General features: G+C 41.4%; 1 protein-coding gene across 1 annotated transcript in view; it reads right to left on the reverse strand.

Annotated features, from left to right (window-relative positions):
- Positions 1-24,445, reverse strand: part of EYA2 (EYA transcriptional coactivator and phosphatase 2) — a 48,750-nt gene that overhangs the window by 2,343 nt on the left and 21,962 nt on the right. The window contains exons 8-14 of the mRNA XM_005146721.2: positions 24,033-24,116; positions 11,507-11,596; positions 6,797-6,855; positions 4,440-4,600; positions 3,357-3,471; positions 2,631-2,752; positions 1,685-1,785 (exon numbers count right to left, since the gene is read on the reverse strand). Coding sequence (XP_005146778.2) covers positions 1,685-1,785; positions 2,631-2,752; positions 3,357-3,471; positions 4,440-4,600; positions 6,797-6,855; positions 11,507-11,596; positions 24,033-24,116 — 732 coding nt within the window. The remainder of the gene's footprint in view (positions 1-1,684; positions 1,786-2,630; positions 2,753-3,356; positions 3,472-4,439; positions 4,601-6,796; positions 6,856-11,506; positions 11,597-24,032; positions 24,117-24,445) is intronic.

Below are 24,445 nucleotides of genomic sequence, written 5' to 3' on the forward strand. Positions count from 1 at the left end.
AAGCTCAGGTGTGTAGAAACCTTGACTAATGATTGTCATCAATCAAAGGAGGTGACAGCCCAGCAAAGAATGTGCTGTGCTAATGGGAGAGCTGCTTAGGCCAGGAGACACAAGCAAGAGGGCTCTTGAAATCCTGGCATAGAGGATTGTTGAACCTTGCCACTTCTTCATAGAGCCAGAGAGCTCTCAAAGCCTTTGATGCAGTCATGTTCACTGACCCACTGCGTTTGAAGTATGGCACTGGGCTGTCAAAAGCAGCAGGCTATTATCGCTTCATTCCCAGTCATATATTTTGGACTCTTCTCTGACAATTACTTAACCCTTCATGAACTTGAGAACCAGCTGCAGATTTAGCTAGCTTTACAAGGCGGGTACAGGTATTGTTGCTTCCATTGTGCCTATTAAAAATCAACTAGTTTGCTTCAGGTAGGACTCATGCAGTCAGTTCTTGCATCTCAAATCATGTGCAATGCTCCTGAAGCAAGTGCAGCTCAATCCCATTTCTGCAGGCACATCAGGAGCGCAAGACCTAGGATGCACGAAGGCACCTTGCAAATAATGCTTGCCATTAACAAATTGTATTCCTGTCCCTGTAAAGCCCTTTACAAATAAATGGAGATTTCAGGCAGGTTTTTGCTGGAAATAAAAACTTTGGCTGTCCAGTTCTAATGTTGTACAATCCAGCTGACGTACCTGACTGCTTTCCTTCAGGCCTTTGATTGTTGCTCTCCATGTTTCCAAGACTCCTACACTGATATTCCACATGTATGGCAGAAGGTACTCCTTGCTCTATCTCTGGCTGTGACCACCTCAGTCACTGTAAGCAGACTGCAAGCTTTGGTCTTCTTAAATTTTGCTTTTATCTCTTCCAGGCTCTGGAGTTCCAGCTTTTCTCCTCTTACAGTCTACCCAAAGCAAAGAAGCTTTAAATGGTATCTAAAGCTCCAGTTCTCATTTCCCAATGACTGGATACTAATGACTCAAAGACTCAACTGGAAGCACAGGTTAATTTAATTCTTTCTAAGGCTATCTATGCCAGCAGGCCACATCTCTGCAGTGAGCATGAAATACTACTGAGGGCTTGTTACTGCTGACCATGCTGCTTTTGCAGTTTCTGTTCTACTTTGTATTCATTACATCACCCCAGTCTCACTGTGCTTGTGAAATTAATCACACCGATCCACAGATCACTGATAAAGGCAGCAATGCAGTGCTAGTCCTTTTGTTGTTCACTCTGAAGATGTTACACCCTATGATCTCCCTGAGTCATAAATACAAATACATGTAGGTATAGATGCATATTATAATTAGTAATTGAAAACTAATTCCAATAATCCAGAACTTACAAAAGCAACATATGCAGAACAGAAATTCACCTGCTTGTGGACCTGAGATCACACATTGGAGTTTTCCTTTTCGTATGTTTAAAGCCATCTTTATTAAGTAAGAATAATTCCAGGAATATGCGACACAGCAACTACCTGAGAAACAGCATCAGCTGCCAAGGTGGGATGGATTTACTGTATGAAATTTCTTCTGAGGTTTTGAGTATTTTGCATATTAAAGAAATGAGACTAATTGCAAACTGTTTCAAACGGAGGGAGCTTCATTAAATGCTTAAGTAAAGAAAGGGTCATTGAAATGAAAACTTGGAAGAATCCAGCATGACATCCACAAACTGTACCTTTTTTGCTCCCTGCTCCTCTTCAACACCATCTCCTATTACAATGTACACGGCTTTCCTTCCAAACCTTTGCATTATTCTTTCAAAACAGCTCTCTTTCCCTAAGCAACAGAAGAGAAGACATTTTTTATCTAAACACATACAGTGGGTCTGTATTCATACATTCACGTGCTGGAACTGTAGCTGGGACCTAAGTGAACTTGCTGCTATTTTCCTTGCTTTCTTTTGGAATTAGAACCTAACTGAATCTTCATCCAAGATGGATTGTCTATATCTCTATATTTTCTTTATTAGCCAAGGACTTTCAGGTGCTGACAGTTTTCTGTAAGCTGTGTGATTTTGATGCACTGCTTAGACCCTCAGTTGGTTGACTGATGTGACACTCAAGAGCCCTCTTCTGTTCATTCTGGTTGCAGCCAAAATATGAAAATGCAAATCTCAGAGATTCTAACACTTATACCAGAAAGAACAGAATGCAACAAAAGCCCCAAACCAAGCTTACCAGTACTGATTACTCGTGCAGCTTCAAGCTCACCCAGCACACTTGACCCTTCTGCAAGAGTAAGAAGATCCAAACGGTGTTCCTGTATGTAACAGGTCCAACCAGACTTTCTTCCTCCTAGCTGGGTGCAGCTGAATATCCCACACCCAGTATATGTTCCATAGGATGGTGGGTATTTCTCAGGCTCATTCCCCCATGGAAACTCTTTGGAAGACTTTGATTTTTTTTCTTTTTTGTTCTTTCTTCCCCTAGTCTGTACTGGCTGAACTGTGGCCAGTCAGGATGTGAATTATAATTGTATATTTAGCTCCATGTATAAACATGGAGCTAGAAAAAAACCTCATACATTGTTTGTTGCAATAGGGTTGGATGGCTGTGCCTGACTTGACTTAGGGACAGAACCTCAGTCTATTTTTGGTGAGGCCTAAGTTAGTTTGCTCTTACCTGTTTTTGTTGCACTGTAAATGTTTTCAATGGGGAAGACAGTGCCCAGTCCATAGAGAAGCACTTTAGCAAGAGCTGGTATAAGCTGAGTTGTTGTTACCAACACATTCACACAGTTAGGCCTGGAAAACAAATGTTAGTAGAAATAGTAGTCTGTGTTTCTCTCTTTTACTCTAGTCTGAAAGATGGTAGGAAGAAAACCTGTCTTGCCACTGGAAGTTCACAAGCCCCTGGGAGATTATGCAGCTAGAGGCAGATAATGTGAGTACTGGTAATGTCTCTGAGCAGCTTAGTAGAATGAAAAAACATAAAACACACTAGTAGCAGTGATGCAGCCTTACTGCATACATGCCAGGAGCTGTTTTGTGGGAATTTAAACACTGTGTAGTAGTGCATGTCTGTGCTTTAAGTGAACATGTTCAGGGATAAAAGACCATTTTCTCCCTTTCCTACCCTTTTGTAAATCTGCTCATATGAAAAGTGTGCCACAGATGAGGCAGCCAAGGAAAGGCAAGAAAAGAATGACTTCTTTTGGTCAGGTCACCATCTCAAGCTCATCTCAACCCTTCGTTATTCAGGTCTGCCAAACGTATGTAGACAAGGCTTCCACAGATGTGGCCAGGAAAGTCACTATAAATGTGTCTTGATTTGTTTACAGGGGGGAATAAAGGGAACCAAAGGGGATCCTGGATCAAGCCTGCAGGCAATTCTTTAAGTTGTTCTTACCGGGAATGTATCAAATTCAGTGCCTTCAGAGCATGTGTGAGCCAGAGATCAGTCAGCGCTTCCAGTTCTGCTCTTAACTGCAGCCAGGTTTCCCTCTTAGGAGCTCCTATTAAACCTGTAAGCAGCGAAAGCATCTTTGCAGAAGCACAGAAAGGGAGCTGCATGGCTTTGTATGTAGAATGCCAAAGGGCTCCTGTCTGTATTCTGAACCCTCACTCTCCCACTGTCCTTCTCTTATCTCTGGTGCAGGCTAATCCCTTTGCCCACTGCCACACCATTCCAAGGCTCTGCCCCGAGGGACACAAAGCCTGACTGCAGCTCAGCTTCCTTTCTCTCCAGCAGAATGGTATCAGTCACCCACAGGCTGCGGGGCCTCATTAGAACTTCCATGGGAAGTGAGCAAGGGATGCAAGAGCTGTGTACAGTAGGCAGTGGCCTGAGCTGAGAGGCACCTGAAGCCAGGATGGTTTTGTTTCTCCTGAAAAGCTATGCACCATTTCCAGTACATGTGGGTAGGCTTCTCCAACCAAAACAAACCCCTGGTTGTGGCGAGAAGGACCTGAGGTTTGCTTCTTTCTCTTTCTAGTCAGAGACCTGGCACTGATGTCCTAAAAGGTAAGCAGAGCAGCCTATTGAGAGAACTGTCTGGAGAGGAAGGAAGATACCTGGTGGTATTGTTTTGGGGGAATTGAAAACAAGTAGTTATGATACAAGAATGTCTTCAGACAGAGATCACCTACGTGTTTTGTGAAAACAAAAGGCATATTTAGTTTTCAACTGTTTGCTTGCTTACTAAGCTTTCTAGAAAATTGGAGGTCACTTTCCTGCCTAAGAAATTACAAAATAAAGCCCCACACTTCAACTTAAGTCCCTCCTGAACCACTAAACCAGGTATTTTAGCATATCTCCTGCAAATCCTGTGCACAACCTTCTTTAAGGATGACTGCTGAAACAGTTGCTCAGCTCTCTGTTAAGTACTCTTATCAGGATGCTTGCTACACCTCCTCCAGAGATGTCCCTAGCAGGGTCAGAAGTGTTTGGGGAGTTGAAAGGCAAGCTTGCTGCCTGGCCAGAGACACTTACCCCCTACATTGTTTTTGTAGGTGTTGTACATCTCTTTGACCCGACGGTAGCGGAATGCTAATTTCCTCATCCAGTCAACTCCCCCATGCACACCGGAGCCCAGACACAGATTTGTGCTGGCAGTGGAACTGTGAAAGCCATCCGCAGAGAAGTTATATGTGCTGGGAAAGGGAGAAGGGAAGGGGAGAGGTCAGTAAATTGCAGTCTATACAGTGCAAGCAGGGAGTGGAAACAGTTGAAAAGAAATATAAAGACAAGTGGCAGCAGCGGTACGCTCAGGACACATTGTGCAGAACTGGAGTTCATCTCTAGCATGGTTACTAGCACAGATTAAAAGGTGTTCTGACTGTAAACACAGTGCAAGTTACTCATCACTCCTTGCCAGTTCTCTGGACTACAAAACATCTGCGTGTCCTCAGGTCACTGAACTTCCTCAACTGCCTCTTGCCCAGGCTGCTGAAGGAACTGCAGAAATACATCCTAAAGGAGAAAATCCTGCTGTTACCTTTTACTACTTGGCTATATGGCTACACAGGCTCTGAACACAAATTAGACCAAGAAAAAAGATTAAGAAATTAACTAAAGGAGCCTTAACTGCCTGCAACGTGTCAAGTTTTCGTTTACTTTTGTTTTAAAACTGAGTTAATACTTCAAAGCAACTCTAGAGTAATTACCACAATGAACTGGAGCAAGTGTCAGTTCCACAAACACCTTAAACAGGCAGTTTCTCTGAAGGAAGCAATCTTGCCTTCTACCATGCATTTGCTCCTGTCTTCAGCCCTCCTCGATGTCCCTTTCTTTGTACCAGCACAGGCTGGTACAAAGACTTCTTCAGCACTGAGGTGAACCAGATCAGGAAACTGTTCCAGTTAAAAGATAATAGAATTAGAATTAAAAAGAAGTTGCTTTTCATCTGGATCAGTTCCCTAGCTTGGGAGGCAGGGCACGGAAAGAGCCAGTACCAGCTCATGTCATCTTCAAACATTTGCTGGATGACAGCATCAGGACAGGTTTCATGGTCTGAGCAGGTCTCAGACTGAGCTGCAATGGAAGGGGGCAGCTGCAGCTCATTGGGCACAGCTGGTCGGATCAGGTCACAGACCCAGTAGATCTGAAGGAACTCAGCTTGAACTAGAGCAAAGGAAGGGACAAAAAGGCTGAGGGGGACAGGCCTATCCTTCTCAGGTGCAGCTTGGAGTTAGCTCAGGTTATAGTGCTTCTTCACTGGGGGGGTAGCCAGTGCTTGTACATTCACATCCTGATTTACTGCACAGTAATTTCCCCATCTAGAGAGCCCTGATGCCACTTTATTTCTGCATTAGAACATCCAGAGAGGAGTTGTTATGCTTAACATACTGCAGTCAGCTCAGCTTCATTTCCCACACAGACAAACCAGGAGCAGCTGAAAAGTATTTTTGAAACAACTGAAACCATTCAGGGAGGGGCTTTTCACAGGATTCAAGATGTGTTGTTAGCATACAGACTTTTTATTCACTCAAGGTAAGTGCACTGACTGAGATAAACCCCGAATTAATGTTTTAATCAATCTCTACAAAAGTATCCAGCCTCACCTGCTTACAGGCCACTAGAGGCAAAGGACCTAAATGGATATGTGCCACTTCAGTGCATTGCAGAGCACAGACTAGCAGTTCAGCAAGAAATCTTTCAAGTGTTCTCTGCAGAAGAAAAAGTCTCTTCCCTAAAAGACTTCATAGTTTTCCATGCTCTTTCTGCACCCATTTCTCATAATCACCAGCCATAAAAACATAAAATATAAAGCTCTTTATGAGCTCTTCCATTTAAGTCTCGTGCCAATTATCATGACTCTGCAGCCAACACTTTGGTAAAGGTGATGTAATTGTAGAGAAGTATTTTTAGGTACATGATAATCTAACTTAGATAATAATGTTTGGAGCAATTTTGGTATAAGTTTCTACCAGACAGAACTCTGGCATGGCAAGGTCCATAAATCTCACTTCTGAGCCCACGTATTTATTACAGGTTGGGCAGTGGGAAATCTTTTGATATGGTTTTGAAGGATTTTGGCCATACCTGCACTAAGTGTCTGGCCAAATCACATCGGAAACTAGGGTAGACTGACTGGATTTCAAGTTAGTTTTAAGTATATGTCCCAGAATGGTTCAAAGCTCAGTACAGTCAGAGCATGACAGTAGGCACATGCATATTAATGTGAGAAAGGTGATTCTGCGCTACTGTGTGCTTAATGCAGACAGCATGGAGCCAGGAAAGGAAGAGGGTGCATGATTGAGAATGTTATTTTACATCACTGACCAGCCCCCTCCTATTTTCAAACAGCTGGGGACTATCTGACCTGCAGCTTCCAGGAGATCCCATACCTTAGATCTTGACCGTTATCATCTGACGATACATCATCTATGTGGATCTGGTCACAGTCCTGAGAAGCGTATGGAAAAAAATACAGCAGTAAGTAAATGCTTTGGAAATAAACCTGAAAGAACATGATGAAAAATTGCATTAAATGTAATATTAAGAAGATAAAATCTTAGTATTGTCTGGCATAGTCTAGCCAGTTAATTGTCAGGAACAAGCATCACATAGCACTTGTACAAAATGTGACTAGACAGAGAGTGTGTATGTGAGATCTGCCACTATCTAAGGGCAAAACAGTGCTTGAATACTAGAGTAAGTGGAACTCCCTTCTATGCAGACAGGAGGGAGAGAGATGCTTGGGTTTTTGCCAGGAAAACTGTGGTTTTTAAACTTTGTATGCATGATAAGGCAGAGATTTGGCAGCCTGTCCCCCTGTGAGAATACTGCTTTTGACAGGAGGTGTATACCCACATAATTACACAGGGAGATCTGTCCCAAAGAACTTTCCAGAGACGCCTGTCCTGCCAGTGTTTTCCCTGTTTGTTCTGAGGGGGCTGAGCTTTGATGTGTAGGGAAGCTGGACAGAAGCATTGAAGGCGGCAGCCTTTCATAGCCCCAGCCACAGACAGAGTGAAGGAATAATGTGTGTCAGTAATGAGGAAATCTATGCACAGGAAGTTTAACCAGAATGTATACTTGGAGCTCAGCCTGCATGAAGCATGTACTCTAGATCTTATCTTCCAAAATTCTTCATTGTTCGAATGGTGGAGGCCCTGCCTCAAATATTTGAGAAATGTTATTTCTTTGGTCTGTTTCCTAGTCTTAGCATTAAGATTAGAAAGAGTTAAAAACAGGAAGCTTCTCCCACCACCTTAAATCTCCTTTCTCCATGACCCTTGCAAGTTAGAACAAGACAGAAAGCCTTCATTCAAGCTGATGAGCTCTTATCAGAGCAAAGCTCTGGTTGATTTTTCAATAGAAGAAAAAAGCACTTGGTACAACAGGACCCCAAAGTCAGAACAACTGCAGCTAACTAAGGTACAGTTAGTTTTCACCTCTACATTATTCTGTAAACCACAGAATTTGTCTTACTTTCTTTACACAATTAGTTTATGAGCTACTTTAAACTAGCCCATTTCAAAAAAAGAAAAACATCCCCAAACAATTAACCAAATTTGTTATCAATGGCAAAATGTCACAGGTAGTTCTTGTTCGTGATCATGAGATTTTCTGCAGCATTTGAGAATGCTCAAAGACACAATTTTATCTTGTTCTTGTCCTATTAGTCCTCTTATCAACCTATAACTGGGGTGTGTATTTTTGTACATAATTTGAGCCAAGAGGCTGAATAGCAGATCTCTGCTGGCATCTCTTTCTCTCTCTCCCCTCTACCCCCATCATTTTTAAGCTCCCAATGGCTGTTGTGAGCCATGCTGGGATAATATTGATGCAGCCCACTGCACTTCAGTTGCATGATGCAGGGCATTAAGTCAGGGGAAAGGTATTTGCGGAGAGATCTGTTTTTCTCATTTGTGAATGAATTGTTCTGTACACTGAAGTGTGACAACAGTAGCTATCACATTTCTAACTTAATAAAATACCATGACACTTGGTGAGACGCTACCTCATAGTCCGCCGGCTGAGCCTATCGTGTTACTGGGTGAAACACAGGGAAGCTGGTAAAAGCAGAACATGGACCATGTTTTACTTCTTGGTTACAAGACTAATTTTTCATTCTTGCAGAATTTCTTTGAAATCTTAGTGAGCAGGGAATCAAGGCAGGATATCTGGGTTGCTGCAAAGGAGGACCAGATTGTTGGAGTGGATGTCTGCAGTGGGAACACATCCCAGTTTTCACATCTGCTGACTTTTTAAAATGATGCTCTAGGATCTCTGAGGGATATGATGTGTGGTACATACAGCCTGTAACTGAGTCAAACCTGTGAGACCTCAGCCAACCCTCACAGCTCTGGGAACTGAACTGTTTTTATTGTTGTGGTATCTCTAGGTCAGTCTGTGCCACACAACCTGCCTCCAGGTGGGACCAGACCCCTGTACCCACATGTGAAGGAGCCTGAGCTAATGCATCCTTGAAACAGTACTGCAGGCTTGGAGAAAGCCTCTGCTGCCTCCTTGCGAAACACAAGCTGTTCCTGAGGATGCATGGAGAATCGCCTTCTGTTATTGCTTATGCTCACTCTAAATGCTGTTGAGGTGTCTTGTGCACATATGAAAACAACTGATGGATGCACAGCTTGTCACTGTTTGCATATCAGGACTGTGTGAGAGATTTTTAAACATCTTATGGATTCATTGATCAGCCAAGGTTGCATCCCTCATTAGGTGGGGAGTTAACAGCTCCCAGAACACAAAACCTCTAGGGATGGTTCTGAAAGGCAGTAACTTGTAAACACACTAATCCCCTTGTTTGTTAATTCCTCACCCCCTTGTCAGTCCTCCTGTCCTTAATACCTGTTTTCCAGAGTGCTAGACAACAATATCTCCAGAGGGACTGGAGATAGAAGGTAATATTCTTTAGCCAGCATTGCACTGTGAACAAAAGGCATCTGGGAGAAAAAGCTCAACCTTAGAAAGCTCAGAGTTTGTATTTTAACTTCACTGTGATCTGTAACCTTGGGCAACTTCTTCTCTCCCCAGTGTCCCAAAAGTGGAACAGAAAGTGAGGATACCTCCTTTCAACTGAGTATTTCCTGATATATGCTGCAGTGTGATCACTGCATACAAGTACACAACATCTTGTGTGGCCTATACTTGTGCTTATATGCCCTACGAGTGGACAAATTAGTGTGGCAAACACACACTTGTATGATTTCAACATGGGGCTCAGAAAACAGAGGCCTTGCTTGCCTGGGTTATGTTGCAAATGACCCTCTGGAACAGAGCAATGCTTGTGTCACTGCATGCCCTGGAAGTGCAACACACAGCCTTCCTTTGTGAAGGTTTGGTGCCTTGATCCTTTGTCATGGGGCAGCACATCTCTAGTGTGCCCCATCATGTAGACAGCTGGGCAGCTACCCTGCTGCTTGTTCAGTTACAGCTTCTCTCACTCCGCCCCAACACTGAAGATGTTCAGAAAAGGGTTTGAGTATTTTTAGCTTATTTTGTCCTGTACAGACTAGTGTTATACCACATGATGGTGCTAATGTATATGGTAATGTTTGTGGGTCTAGAGCTGAATCAGCTTCTGTGCTTGTTTTTTACCAATTTCTTCTTTCTGGTTTAAGAACATGATTCACCACCTATTTTTTTTTGGTCCAAGCCTTGTGCTTGGTGATGTGCGATACTTAAGTATGACTTTCTGGATACTCAAACCTGACTTTTATTTATCATCCTAAATGAAGGAGTAGGGAGGTTAATGAACAGAGATGGATGACTACTGCTGCAATTTCCTCCAAACTGAAATTTGCTTCTCTTGTTTCAAGCAGCAACAAAATAGCACTACTTACACAAACAGTTTTAGTTATCATCTTTGTATGCCCTCCTGTGTCATCCCTCCTAATTATACTTCATTTCATGTTTTAGAGCAGTAAGTGAAGCAAGGAAAAAACTTGTTTTAAAATGACTTGCCAACTTATATTTTTGCAAAAGTCTACATAGGGAGAGGTTTTCCAGAGGTTGACTTTCTGCAGGACATGGAGCTTTGCTGCATTAGATGGTAAGATCTGATGGGTGGAAAGTGCTGGTTGCATACTAAATATTATCACTCCTTATACAGTACCCTGGACTTCCAAACAGCAGCTTCCCCTTCCCTCTCCCAAAGGAGGACCTTTTCAGTTTGTACTTCTCATAACCTCATCACCAACTCCCTCTTTGAAAAGAGCTGAAAGGGGAAATATCTGTCAGTTCAGGTGTTGGCCACTGCTTGTCTTCAAAAGGAAATGAAAATTCTCAGCAAGCAAAACTTCAGATTGTAAGGAGACAGGTGGCAGAAAAGGTTGTACCTCCTGTAATGCGAAGGATCACAGTACAATTAAGCAGTGAAAGAACCAGAAGTTCACACTGAACTCATCAGGTACACAAAAACTTATTTCATCTGGCACAGAAACAAATTCCTTCTTTTTCAAGTGAAGAAAAAGACCACAGAAGTCTATCCAGGGATGTTAGATTTTGTTTTATCATCATCTGCTAGCATCACTTGGCTTGAATTTTACTGTATTCAAAAGGATTTCTGCTTTGTATAAGGCATAGTCAGATCTAACCAAGCCACAAACAGGAAGGATTCTTCCTGTTGGTCTTTAATGTTGAAAGTCCCAGTTTCCATCCTGCAGTGTGCCTCAGGTTGAGCATACCTCCTGCTCTGCGTGTGCAAACAGAATATCCTCAAGAACAGAGACCATTTTTAAACCCTCTGCAGTGGCTCACAACTAATTGCTACCTGCCCCATAGGATCTTTGCTAATTTAGCTTAATAAAATTATTAAATAGCAAATTTCAGAAGAAGCAGCAGCAATGTCCTCATTATTAGATTTAGCAAAACTGCCAAAGGCCATCATTGTTACTGTGTATTTAGAAAAAAAAATTCCTTAACAGAATGAAGATGTCAAAGGGACACAGTGAAGTATGCTTCCAATAAGGCATCTAAGGCCCATTTCTTTGGGGTCAAAAATGAAAGTTTCTTGGCCAGAAAAACAAGTTTGTAGACCAGATGCAAATGATTAGAGAGAGAGATGTTAAATAAAATAAGCAGCTACATACCTCTAGGTCATTAAAGAACAGATGTGTATCTGCAAGGTTGAAGATCATTTCTTCCATCATAAGACCTATCCGCACAGACGTTGTAGTGTCCTGTGAGGGGAAAATATAACCAGGTTTTTATCCATTCACTTTGATCTTTTTTTCTGGGAGGGAGAGGTATGAGATCTTAGAGCAAACACAGGATCTACACGTCCTGTTTCTGAAGATAGCTTCATTAAAGTAATTTTATTTCCCAAGTGTACCTTAAAATGGTTTTCCTATCCTTTCTTCTGCTTTCATAGATAATTAAATTCTGTTCTTTGAAAGATGTCTATGGCTTGCCTTGATCAGTAACAGCCCACACACTTCAGATGATATAACAAGAATCTTTGACCACCTGAGACTATATGAGAATTGCTTCAGTAGTTCAGGCCAAGAATTGATTTCCAATAGTGTCATTAAGGAATGGTTAGGAGAGAGTTACAAGCAACAGAGTACACAGAGGGTGATCCTTTCTTGACTTTGTCCTTCAAACCAGCCCTAGAAGGTCAGCATTACTCAATTTAATGTCAAACAGCAACTTGGTGAGCAAAATCTTAAAACAGAATCCATAAATGCAGTCTTTCTCTAGAGGGTGCAATCCATGTGTCTCAGCACATTTGGCTTATGTCTTTACTGCCATAACTTAGGTGATCAACACAGAACCAGACAGAAAGGCAGATATGTTGTTCCCACATCAGAGCCCAGCACGATAACAGCATCTACTGTCTTCAGCAGCAGACATGCCCCCAGACAGGAGATACAAGAGCAGCCACACTGCTGCATGCGCCACTCCAGTCTGTACAGGCTGGCTGACTGTGAAGGTTTGCTCATTCTGCCATTTCCTTGTGCCAGCAGCTCCTCACCTACCCAAGAGTGGGTCTCACTGGCCCTTCCCTGAGAGGGTCCCAAACTGCTTCCTAAAAGGGAAGGATATGATGCAGAAGCTCTGGCTGCCTGCAGCACTTTTAAAACACTTACTTGATGATTAAGAGAATGTGAAAACACACATGCCAGCAGCTCTAAAATGGCTTCTACATGTTCTTAAGCATGTGTGAACTTTCTCACATCCAGATCCTGCTCCTACCAACATCAGTGGCAAAACCTTAATTAAATTCCTCTGGAGAAGCACTACACTACCTGCACCTCTACTTCAGTGTGTTTAGTTGATTTGGCTTAAAAAATTAATGTTTTTCCCTGCCTGTTGTTACCCATCTGAGACAAAACCACCTGTGAGATCACTGCCACTTCATTTCCTCACCAACTGAGCAAGTGCAAACTTAAATCGTCTCAGGCTGACAGGGCTAACTCTGCTTGGCCAAAAAAGCCACCCACAGGCAATCCTGCATGGCAAAAATTACTTTTGGCTGGGCTATCTTCTCATCCTTTGGCTTGGAAGGCTACTTTAACAGCTGACCACATGTGCATAGCAGATCTACTCGGTCCTCCAAGGGGCCACTTGGATGGGGATGGTGGCTGTAGGGCTCCTACAGCTCTTGGCTCACTGCTTCAAAGCTGCCCACTGGACACTGGATACAGCCTCCACAGATCTGTTACTCTGAAACACCAACGAGAGACCTGCTGTACCCAGCCTCATGCACTGCAATGTTAAATTAATCTCAGTAAATGTTCCATGTGTCTTGAGCATAAAGTCAACCATCCCTCCTGCCCCCAAACAACTAACTTTGTTCCTAAACCCACAGCAAAAGCACAGAAACACACTGATGCAAACAAGGTTGCCAGCAGAACATTTCCTTATTCATTAAATACTTCAAAAACACAAGCAAAAACTAATCTGTGGTTAATTTGATAAACACTCACAGCTCAAAAGCATTGTGTCTGTTCAAATTAAACAACAACAGACAACTTGGAAAAAACTAGAGCATTCCCACACAGCCTTTTTTTTTGTAATTCATCTTTATTAGGACAAAGATCTCTCATCTTTATGTTTATGTGGGTGGTTTTCCTTCACTGAAGTTACATGCTAAACCAGGGCAGATTTATATGTAGTCTTTGCTCTAATATTCTACAGATTTCTGTGGAGTCATGTTATTGTATGACAGGATGGTAATGAATTAGTTGAGGAGCTCTAACAGGGAGCACAATGTTTGGAGGATGAGTACATTTCAATCAACCTTTGTGGCAGATGCTGTTGACATGGATGGTGTATTACACACTAACCTAATTATTACGCATTCTTGGTGTAGTTCTCTTTAATTAGAGCAGAATGGCTGTGGTTTCAGCCATGTGTGTGACTCACAAGCATTGTGCCCATCTAAAGAAAAGCTCTGTCACTCATGTTTAAACATGCTTGTTGCTGTCCCAGAAAGAAGGGCACTTTCTCCTCTGGGCAAAAAGCAAACTTGCCTTGAACATGTCTCTAATTTTAAGCCCCAAACCTTCTCTCCTGATGAGGCACAGGGACACAGGCATGATCAGGACATCTGACTGTGGCCCCATGTGAACAGCACTGAATCAAATTTTACTACCCAGGTGTAGTTACACAGGGGAACTGTTTTGCAGAAAATATGCTGCTAGGAAGAAATTATTTTGTAAAATAGTTTTTAATGAAGCAATTTATTTTTATACATTTCAAGGATCATTAGCCTTTAAACCTCTTTCAGGAAATCTCACTGGTTGGTATCTGTCATTTATCCTCTGAGTTTTGTCTTCAACTTCATTGGTATTAATCACTAATGGGGAGAAGGAAACATTTCCACACTGCATGAAGTTACCATCTCTTAAGCTAAACTAAACAGAAATGTAGATGGGGGGGGGGGGAAGTAAAATCTTTCTCTTGAGGTAGAGAATATGATGGAATGAAAATAAAGCAGAAAAATGCACTTTACCACCCAGAGGGGAAGTCGTTTGGGGAAATGATTTGGCATCACTGCCTTCACAGTATGGACATTTCCTCTACAGCAAGGCATGCTTCCAAGTCTTAAAGAGGCTGATAAAGTTAAAAGGCAAATCAGCACTCCCATTATGGTATAGGCGTCTAGAGGCACTAGGCAAGGGTTCCACTGGCAGTTAATTTATTTGCATTACTGTAGCATCTAGAAGCACTAGACCCAGACTTGAACCCTGCTGTGCTAGAAGTTGTACCCACACAGAAGAAAGACACAGTCAATGCAGCTTTCAATTCAAGTATGAATAAACAGAAAAATCAGACTGATGAGAAAGCACCAAAATGAGATTAGGTGTATCAATCATGTTGTCTAAATTCTGTATACAGTGTGTAAATTGAACAAGAACTATAACATTTATCTGAAGATGATGATGAAGAGCTTTTCTGAGTCAGGGAAATCCTGTACCACTAAAGGGTATCTGTGCTGCAGGAGATGCCCTGTGGGCTGCTAATGCTTATGTTAGAGCAGTGTAAGTTTGACAGAGCAACACAACATTCATATCGATGATTCCTGCTAACATGTCCTTCCACAAGAAAACTGCACCCTGCAAACAAGCTTCCTGGGTAACAGATCTAGTTTTCTGATGCATATGAGCCCAAGGAAGAATGGATCACAGACAGCTTGAAATCAAATCTCCTCCAGGAACCACTTTTTACAGAGAAAACAGATGAATCTAAAAACTGAACCCACGGTGCTTGTTTAGTAACTTTAGAAAAGCAAGGTCCTACCACTCTGCTAATCTAGCAGTCATGCTTTCACAAACAAGGACAATGAGAGGCAGGGATAGAAAACAGGCAATGAACTCCTTTTGTAAACAAAACCTCCAGCACCACAGTGTATCCCTATGTGCCTCACCTTTATCAAGCACCACTGTTGGAGCTTCCTTTAGGGTCACAATTAAACATCTCCACAAATTACTTTAGTGCTAACCTCTGGCGCTCACTCATGACAGTCCAGGCACTCCTGATCCTCCAATGCACAGCTTTGTCAGAGGCTTCCTCCCATCAGCTGGGGTAAATAGGCACCAGTGGAGCAGTGGTCATTGTGAAGTATTCATTCTCAAAGGGACTGATGTTCCTTCTCCTCAATGCACCCTTCACTCCCACTTTTAACAAAGAGAAGTAGTAGTTTCATAGAATCATAGAATCAACCAGGTTGGAAAAGACCTCTAAGATCATCAAGTCCAACCGTCCCCAGCACTGCCAAGGCCACCACTAAACCATGTCACTGAGAGCATCGTCTACACTGTTTTTGAACACTTCCAGGGAGAGTGACTCCAGCCCTGCCCTGGGCAGCCTGTTCTCTGAGCATCCTCTTGGTGGAGAAATTGTTCCTGATCTCCAGTCTAAACCTCCCCTGGTGCAGCTTGATGCTGTTACCTGTTGTATCGCTTGTTACTTGGGAGAAGAGACCAGCACCTACCTCACTACAAACTCCTTTCAGGTAGTTGTAGAGATTGACAAGGTCTCCCTGAGCCATCTCCAGACTACTACTAAAGGTACTGCAATTACCAACACAAAAGCCTATGTGCATTGCAGCCACACTTAACATTGCACTGTCAGGATCCTCCCAAATGGGTCTGTATTAAAACCTTATCACTGCTCTCTCAAATCACTGAGATAGATTTTTCATAAACTGCTTATATTTGTCCTAAGTATGCATTAGAGACATGTATTAGTTAACACCTGCAGCTACTGCTAATCCAGTTGGCTGGATGTCCATAGCCAACTTTCCCCTCTTACACACTGTAATTTTGAAAGGAAGAGAGAAAAAGACTTATCTCTGGCAATCTCTCAAGTGCAAGTCACTCTCGCCTCCAATCCTGGCTCTAAAGCCCATTCCAAGCCTTTGCCTTACAGGTACCTTGTTCAGACTTGCAGGCCATTAGCAAAGGGGCAAAGCTGGCTCCTTTGAGATGGATAACAAATCAGCTTCTTGTCTGACTCTGCTTCTACTTAGCAACGTGCCAATTAACCCGACATTCAGAATGTTAGGACAAAGTCATTCTGAGCATGTATCTTGGATTCAGACATCCCCCCATTTAAAAAATACCCAACAAAATAAAGCCCTAGTATTTAAAACTAATCAGTCTCTTTAAATCCCTGCCAAATACCTGTTTATGCCATGAGCAAATAATTACTTTTCTACAAGGAAGAAAGTATTAATTAAGAGTATTCATCAGACTCCTATTCTCTAGGGTTTATCTGCCACAGGTGTCAGCCAGAGGTGAGAGACAGATTAGTGTACAATCAAGGGCTTTCCAAGTTAAATCTCCTTGTGGTTAGCTCTTAATAATGAAGTTGTCACCAAAAGAAAGAATTTAATAGTTTTAATTGGGTTTAATTACTTGGAAACTCCTGAAAAATGGACCAGCTTGGTTGTTATATAAAAGTAATAATAATAATAAAAAAAGCAAAGATCCAAATGCCTGGGCTACATGTTTGAACAGAAAGAGTCTGCAGAATAGTAATTCTTGTACTGTAACATTTTATACCCTGATCAGAATGAGACACGAACAAGGGTTTCCCATTATAGGACATGTGCATCAGTTCTAGTTCAAGTAAGTCCATGTCTTCTTGAGGAAGAGAACACATTTATCTCTTTTACTACACTTCAGTAGCTTAGATTGCAATTTCTTCTTTTTAAGAGATGCAGGCTACGACCAGACCCAGGCTCTCAGAGTTTCCAATAGAGAGAGCAGGTATCTGTGAGAAGCGTTGCTTTAAATAACCCAAGTAGCTCAGAATCAAAACACATTTTCAGAAGTGACTGAAGTAACTGCACTTAAGACTTCTTAGATAAGTGATTCAAATAGAATCACTCAGCTTTTCAGGCTCTAAACCTTTTCTCCCCCCAAAGACATATTTTTTACCTGAACATTGATATATCCAGGTTTATTAGACAATCTCCTAAATTTAAATGAATAGCATCTACAGTCAGCACAGTGCAAACTTGTGAAAGGTCCATGCTAGATGGACAGCAAATACCATTTAATCCCTTTTCTTCAGATATAGCTTTTCACAGTCACCCTTACTGTGACTTGAGAGATACTTCCCAACTATTGCTTATTATTTACTGAAGGACTACCTTTTTACTGGCATGTATCTGTTTAGAAATGGTTGGGGACTACACCTTAGAAATAAGCAAAGGGGCACGTCAGTCATTAAATCCTCACATTCAAGAGCACATGGAGGTTGAAAAGGTTCTCCTGACACTTTAAATGAACTATGCTCAGGGACAAGCAGTAATGACTACACTAATTTACCCAGTGTCTGAACCCATGAGTTTTTAAATGGATTCTGGTCCTGTGGGAATACTGTACTTAAATACAGGTGAAAAGCTGGGCCATGATGCTTGAGAACAAATGGGAATTACTTTGATTTAGTAATGCAAAAGATAAAAAAATCTACATTTTTTTTTACTATACAATGCATAAGAAGGAGTGAAATTAAAACCAAATGCATCTTCATTCCTTTCCCTCAACACTGCAAAATCACTCTATTTCTCTATGCAAGCCCTTGATAACTGAAAAATACAGAAGTCCTGGAAAGCTTGGTGGAAACACATCACTGTGTGTAATCCTCTGCACAACTATGTATTTTGCACATGCAACTTCCTAACACAAGTTATGTTGTTCTGTTTTTCAAACTATTCTTCCCTTAAAATCAAGTCACGATTCAGTGATACTGGAAAATAGGGTCTCTTTGCTCACGCTTGTTTGACAATCCAGCATTGCTTCTGATACATATTTTATGTCAAAATTAATCCTTTAATACTTCCAAATACCACATGTGCACTTTGCTTAGAAAACCCCCTGCTCCCCTAAGCTCTAGTACAAGAGGTTACATCTACACGAGCTCAGAGCATCTCCCGTGCCCACCATCTAAGCTGTTGTGGATCTGGTTTTGCTGTTTCTCCTGCTGCTTCTCATCAAGAGTACAGATGATAAACACAGATGTTTGCTCCTGAAATACACATTTGAAATAATCAAATGGCTGGAATTATTTACTCCCTTCTCTCCAATAATGAACTAATAATTGATATAGCAGCATGTCTAAAGTAACAGACTTCTTTATTACCTGCAGTGACTGAATGCTTTTTTAATTTAACTTAAAAAGGCATTAAACACAAGGTTTAGCCTCCAGTGGGTAAAAAAATCTCCGACTTCCTCAGAAAATCCTTTCCAAATTGTATTCATCTTGACTTAATCCATGATCTACTGAGTGAATTAGGCACTATTTGTTTTGAAAATCTATTTTATGGAGTTCCAAAGACTGTGTTTTCCTTAGGAAGGGCTTATTCTGCCTTTCTGACCAGGATGCCTGCTAGCAGCCCTCAGCATAGGCCTCTGCAGGTTTTTAACGTCCCAAGGTGCCCCACACATATGACTAACAAAATGTAAATAAACACAGCTGAGCCAGTAAGAAATTGGAAGGTTTTCTCATTAAAGAAATAAAATAAACAGATGTCCTTAAGCACTTTGGCTCATGTTTGTCAAAGGAATGGAAAACTCTCAGATGTCTGAACAGCAGTCGTGATATAAGGCCACATCTCAAGCGGGAGAAGAAGGAAAAAAGCGATGCCATGGCACTTAGAATTAACTAATAGTTCTCAAGGGAGGGCGCTTTTGATTTGAACCTTAGCAACTTCTACAAATAGTTTTTAACAGCCGAGCAATAAAATGGGGTTTTATTCCTTCTCAGTTTGTAAAGTAGTAAAGGACAGATTCAGCCATTAGAAGCATGAATCACCATCAGATTTGATTAAATCCCTATGGTGTTTCAATCAGGTCCTGGCTTTAGGGTCCTGTGAGAGAACAAAGCGGGAAAAAGCACAAACTACTTGAAGCATTCAATGAGAACAGGAAAAAAAGAAGAGAAAAAAGTCAACCCTAGGGTTTTACAGGGATCTCGAGTAGATACAAGCAGGAACTTTTCAATGACTTTTTTTAATTGGAAAACCTAATTCACTTTAAGGAAAGCTTTTTGGAGGAATATGTAACTGCTGGTGAAACTTTTGGGCAATGAAGTTTCTTAGACCCAAAACATCATTTCTGGTGAGAACAACATAGTCCAGTTCACAGACAGCCAACATACAGCAGCTTGAAATGCTAGAAAATTATCTTTACCTCAGCTGGGCCAAGCAGTGACTTTAGCTGCTCTGTCTAAAAGGTCTCGAGGCCTGTGCCACTGCCAGTTCCTCAGCAGAGAGGCAGAGCCCATGTTCGCACAGGGTGGGAACTTCAGTGTATGTCCTGCCTCTATCTCACTGATACCTGTCTGCTCACAACTCATGTTGCCACTGCTGAAATATAAAAGCAGTAAAAAAATGTGGCCATCATATCTACATCAACCAAATCTCTGTACCAGTCAAGTGACTACAAGGCAAGCTATGAGTACCCAATGAAAGTAGCCACAGTGGCCACTCCAGCCTAAACAACCACACCGTACAGGCTCTAGGACATGGTGTAATACAGGCAATCTAAACAACTTTGAGCAAATGTGAACTAAAATGTGTGAAATAATGTGCTTTGTTATTTTTTGCAGTATGTTTTTCTCAATTCAAGCCAATTGAAGATGCTGAACAATCTCAGAAATTGCTATGCATCCTACGGGGAATTTTATAGATTGTAACTCCCAGGTATCAGCAGACATGGTCAGAGTACTGATAGAAGTCCAACGTAACTCAAGAATTTAGACTGTTCTATATATTCAATTCTTTAAGTCAGTGCTAAAATAAATCCTTTCTATTTGGTTCCAGGATTTCAGAGTAACTGGCACATAAAGGTGAATTTTAACTCCAGATTTTACTTTACTCTCAATTCATTTTGACACTAAAATCCCAAGGAGTGTACCAACACAGAACAAGAATTCACACTCTAGGAACAATACAAAATACTAAGAAAAGGTATTGGCTTCACATCTACCTCTCTACTAGGGAAAACAACACACCCAGGGCCCCCTTTCTCTTCGATACTATTCCTCTGAAAAGCATACGAATTAATCTGCAATATAGTACTTAAATGAAAGAGGCTGAAAGAGATGTAGATTTGTTTTCTTTAATGCTCTGACAGCACAGATTATGGAACAAGCAAATCTCAGTCAGGGCAAGGGGAATAGACTCATGATTTTCTTTTTGGCAAGGGAGTACATGCAATCTCTTTTTATTGTGTCTGAATTAATACCACCAAAAAGTCTGTCTGTTCTTTGCTTAGCTGCTTCAAACAAATGACCAGAGCCCCTTGACTTTTACCGAACTCATGTGAAACCCCAGCAGCACTGTTACGGATTTTGACTCTTTTTTCCCCATTATATTTTCTCAGTAGTTTGGTGGGCAGATCCTTGCAGATACAGTAAAGACTACAACCCACCTCCTGTTGATTGGAAGCTCTATTATACATGCCTGAAGGGATTAAAAGAACTGGGTGGACAGTACATTAAGCTATAATAATGGTCTACATCTGCTATGGTCTCTAGGCACACAGTAAATATTCTACACCCATACAGTGATCCCAAGCCTGCAAAACAGGTTTCTAAACTCTCCTGAACATAATATCCAGGGTTAACTGCCTATGGAATTTTTTTTTCACCTTTTCTTGTTAAGAGGGCCTCCTGCTGAGAAACCAAAGGGTGGAGAGATTTCCTTGGGTTTGACAGCTTTGCTGCCCCAATCACTTAGACTGTGACTCCATCTGTTTGTGCAGGTACGCATCCATTCAACCATGGGCAGAAAGCAGAGGGAGATGTGAAGCTGCAGGCCACTTTGACTGCCACTATAAAGGTTATGCTGAAGTGACCGTCTGGGGAAAACATTAAGACCAAATGTCTGATGACTCTAATCCACGGGATAAAGAGTTTGGGCAGAGAAGACAAAAAAGGAGTAACCTAGGCTGGCCTATTCATTCATACTTCAATTTGGTGGTTTAACTTCTATCAGTACTGTAAGCAAATTATTTTCTAAACACCTGAGATGAACTGTCCATGCTCTGACCTATGGCAAAGACCATAGAGATTTCTCTCAGAAACCAAAGAAATTTCACATGATATTATGTCAGAAAACATACATTGAGGCATTAATGATTAATAATATGACTACAACTGATAATCTTTTTTTTGTGATTTCCTCACTTTTTTACCCAAATCAAGAGGTTTTTTTGACAGTTCCCTAATGCTGCCATCACCAAGGGGCATCAAACAGAACCATTTGAGATTTCGTAGCAAAAGAACACATGAGTTTAGAATCACATCTTTGAAGCTGTAGTTGATGTTCCTCCTCCCCTACTCCCAGATAAATCATCCCAGAAAGAGGTGCTATTCTTCAGCTTTATTTATAGACTAATTCTTTGCACAGCAGCTCTACCAATGCAACAGACAGGATGATACTGTGACATTAATGTTGGTCAGGGGAATGGTGAAGATCATATAAACTGACACTTCTGGAGGAAGACATACAGAACCAAGACCTTCCTGTGTGAGATTTAATTCAAAGCATGTGCCTGTCCAGTTACAGGCATATGAACATTTTATAATGAATTATGGACAAAACCTAAGATTTTTAGTTTTGATACTTAATTTGAAATTAACACTTCCTACATTTTTGGAGTAAGAGATTCTGAAACTCTATCAACCTCTTGCTCACTTCTTCATTTATATTTGACAGTTCAGCTCAATTAAACATTTTTGAATTGTGTTACTATTTAATGGTTCCCAGGACAGCCTGTCTGAGTGTGCTGTATTTCCCTCTTGGCTTAAGGTCTGTTCCAAAGCCCACCAAAGCCTCTGGCTGTCTTTGGATCAAGCCGTTAGCCTATAATACTTTTATAACACAACCATTTCCCTTATAGGAAAGCCCCGAGGAATTTAATGCTGATGAAACAAATGAAGAAGTACCAAAAAAAAAAATCCTTCTAGAGAAGTTTCTCAAAGAGCCTCTTGTAACTTCAGAGAAAAGGTGATTAATTACTTGAAAAAAAATCCTGTTTGTATCATTCTTTACATTTGTATAAAGGAAATGGTTCTCATGGCTGACAGAAACTGCTTGTGGAGACTGCTTTTGATAAATCCTTTCTGGCTCCACTCTGTGACCTCACTTCATACCCACGCCAGCTCCTCTAGGGATGGCAGCTTCTGCCTTTGTGGCAGCACATCAGTGAGCTCACAAGTACTGCAGTGGCAAGTACACCCCCATGGGTCCATCACATCCTTGGTCCACCATCTCCTGTCCCCATGCAGCAGATCCCAACTGTGTATCCTCTGAACTTGTGCAGGAGGCAGCAGATGAAGGCATCTGCTTCAGAGGTTTTATGCTAGGGCAAAGTCAGCCCATTAAGGGAATTCTCCGTATGTACACTGCAGCCCCTACCCAATGTAAAGCATGATCACATAGCAGATCTACACAGCATAAGTTTATGTTTCCTGATCCTGCCTAATTCTTTCTGGTTTTTGCAGGCAGAAAGTTTGAGCTTACACATGTATACCTCCTTCATTACGTCCTGGGAAAAGTAACTGCTTCAATTACCTTGTACAACATGGGTCTGAATAAATCCCTGCTTGGAAACATGTGCTTGGTTTTCAGAGGGTGCTGTTAGAAGTGTTAGCAGCATTCCAAGTGCTGCAGTAGACTTCCACACCACAAACACCATTTTATATCCTTTACAACTGTGCACATCTAACAGCGAACAATAAATCTATCTTACTAATTACACATTCAGCTTGTTATAACAATCGTAAAACAAGTACAGCTGGTAAAGCCATGAAATGATGTCAAATCATATTTCTGCTTTCTAGAGAGATGCTGGGTTATTTTCCAGTCTCCTGATGAAGCTGACTGTTCAAAGCCATGTGTGGAAACAGCTGCCAACTAGGTCATCCACCTTTAATTAGGTAATGATATTGTCTTTTTTTCTACCCATTTAAAAGTGTTTGACATTCTGTAATTCAAAGTGACTTAAGTGTTTATCATAAAAAGCTGCCTTAAGAAGAAACTGAAGCACCTGGTACTAAATCCAAGAGCCAGCATTTTCTCCTTAGCAGCCAAGTTCAGCCTCTTCAGCCACAGTTACCTCAAAAAAAAGGGAACTGCCTGCATTTCAAAGGGGGTATCTAAAGTATTGATAGCTAAAGATAGGCTTCCTAAATCCCCTTAAAATTGTGAGCTTCAGTAAGGAAGCAGAGCCAGTATTCTTCATGGCAGACTAGACTGACAAACACAAAATCTCTCTTACAAAGTCATCTGAAATTCATACAAAAACACTGGTCTAATAAAAAATGTGTTACCTTATTCAAATGTGAGTTAATGCTGTCTGGCTGCTAGATAGGCTCTTTCTTGCAGAAGACAGACATTGAAAGAACATCTTGATGTCCCACCTAGCAGCAGCTGAACAATACAAGCCTTTGAAAAACAAGGGGCTATTTGCAACATGAAAGGGAGGTAAATGAAATTTTCACATGTTAGAAGGAAATACCATAGGACATATTTATACAAATATGTCTGAATAAAATCAGCAGCATCTGCTTGCAAAGCTGTCTCATTAGCTGCCCCCACAGTTCCCGACACAATTTGGCTGGACAAGCAGTAATGCTAAAAGAATTAAATTTTACCTTCCCATATCTGGATGCAAAGGTTCCCGTGAGTAAGGAGTGAAAAATAATTATCGTCTCATCCAAATCCCACACAAACACACGCTGTGATGACAGATGGGGTGGAAAAAAGAAATATAGTTACATATTAAGCAACTGCAAGAATTCGTTCAGTCAGGAAATATGTCCTGTTGGAATAGAGCTTTTTAAGATCACAAACTTATTTGGAGCACTGACTGTAGATGCTTTGTGAAAGCAGGCAAAATGAAACATGGGGAATTTTGGAGCTCTGTGTGTGCTGGTCATCCTGAGCGTCTGCTCTGCTAACCACTATTGAAATCCCCTGTTGCATATCAAGTCAGGGGAACAAACCAGCAGACTTCTAAAAAGCCCAAAGGAAAAAAACAAAGAACATCTGAAGAATAGCTTGACAT

Source organism: Melopsittacus undulatus, chromosome 10 (assembly GCF_012275295.1).
Source record: "Melopsittacus undulatus isolate bMelUnd1 chromosome 10, bMelUnd1.mat.Z, whole genome shotgun sequence".
NCBI lineage: Eukaryota > Metazoa > Chordata > Aves > Psittaciformes > Psittaculidae > Melopsittacus > Melopsittacus undulatus.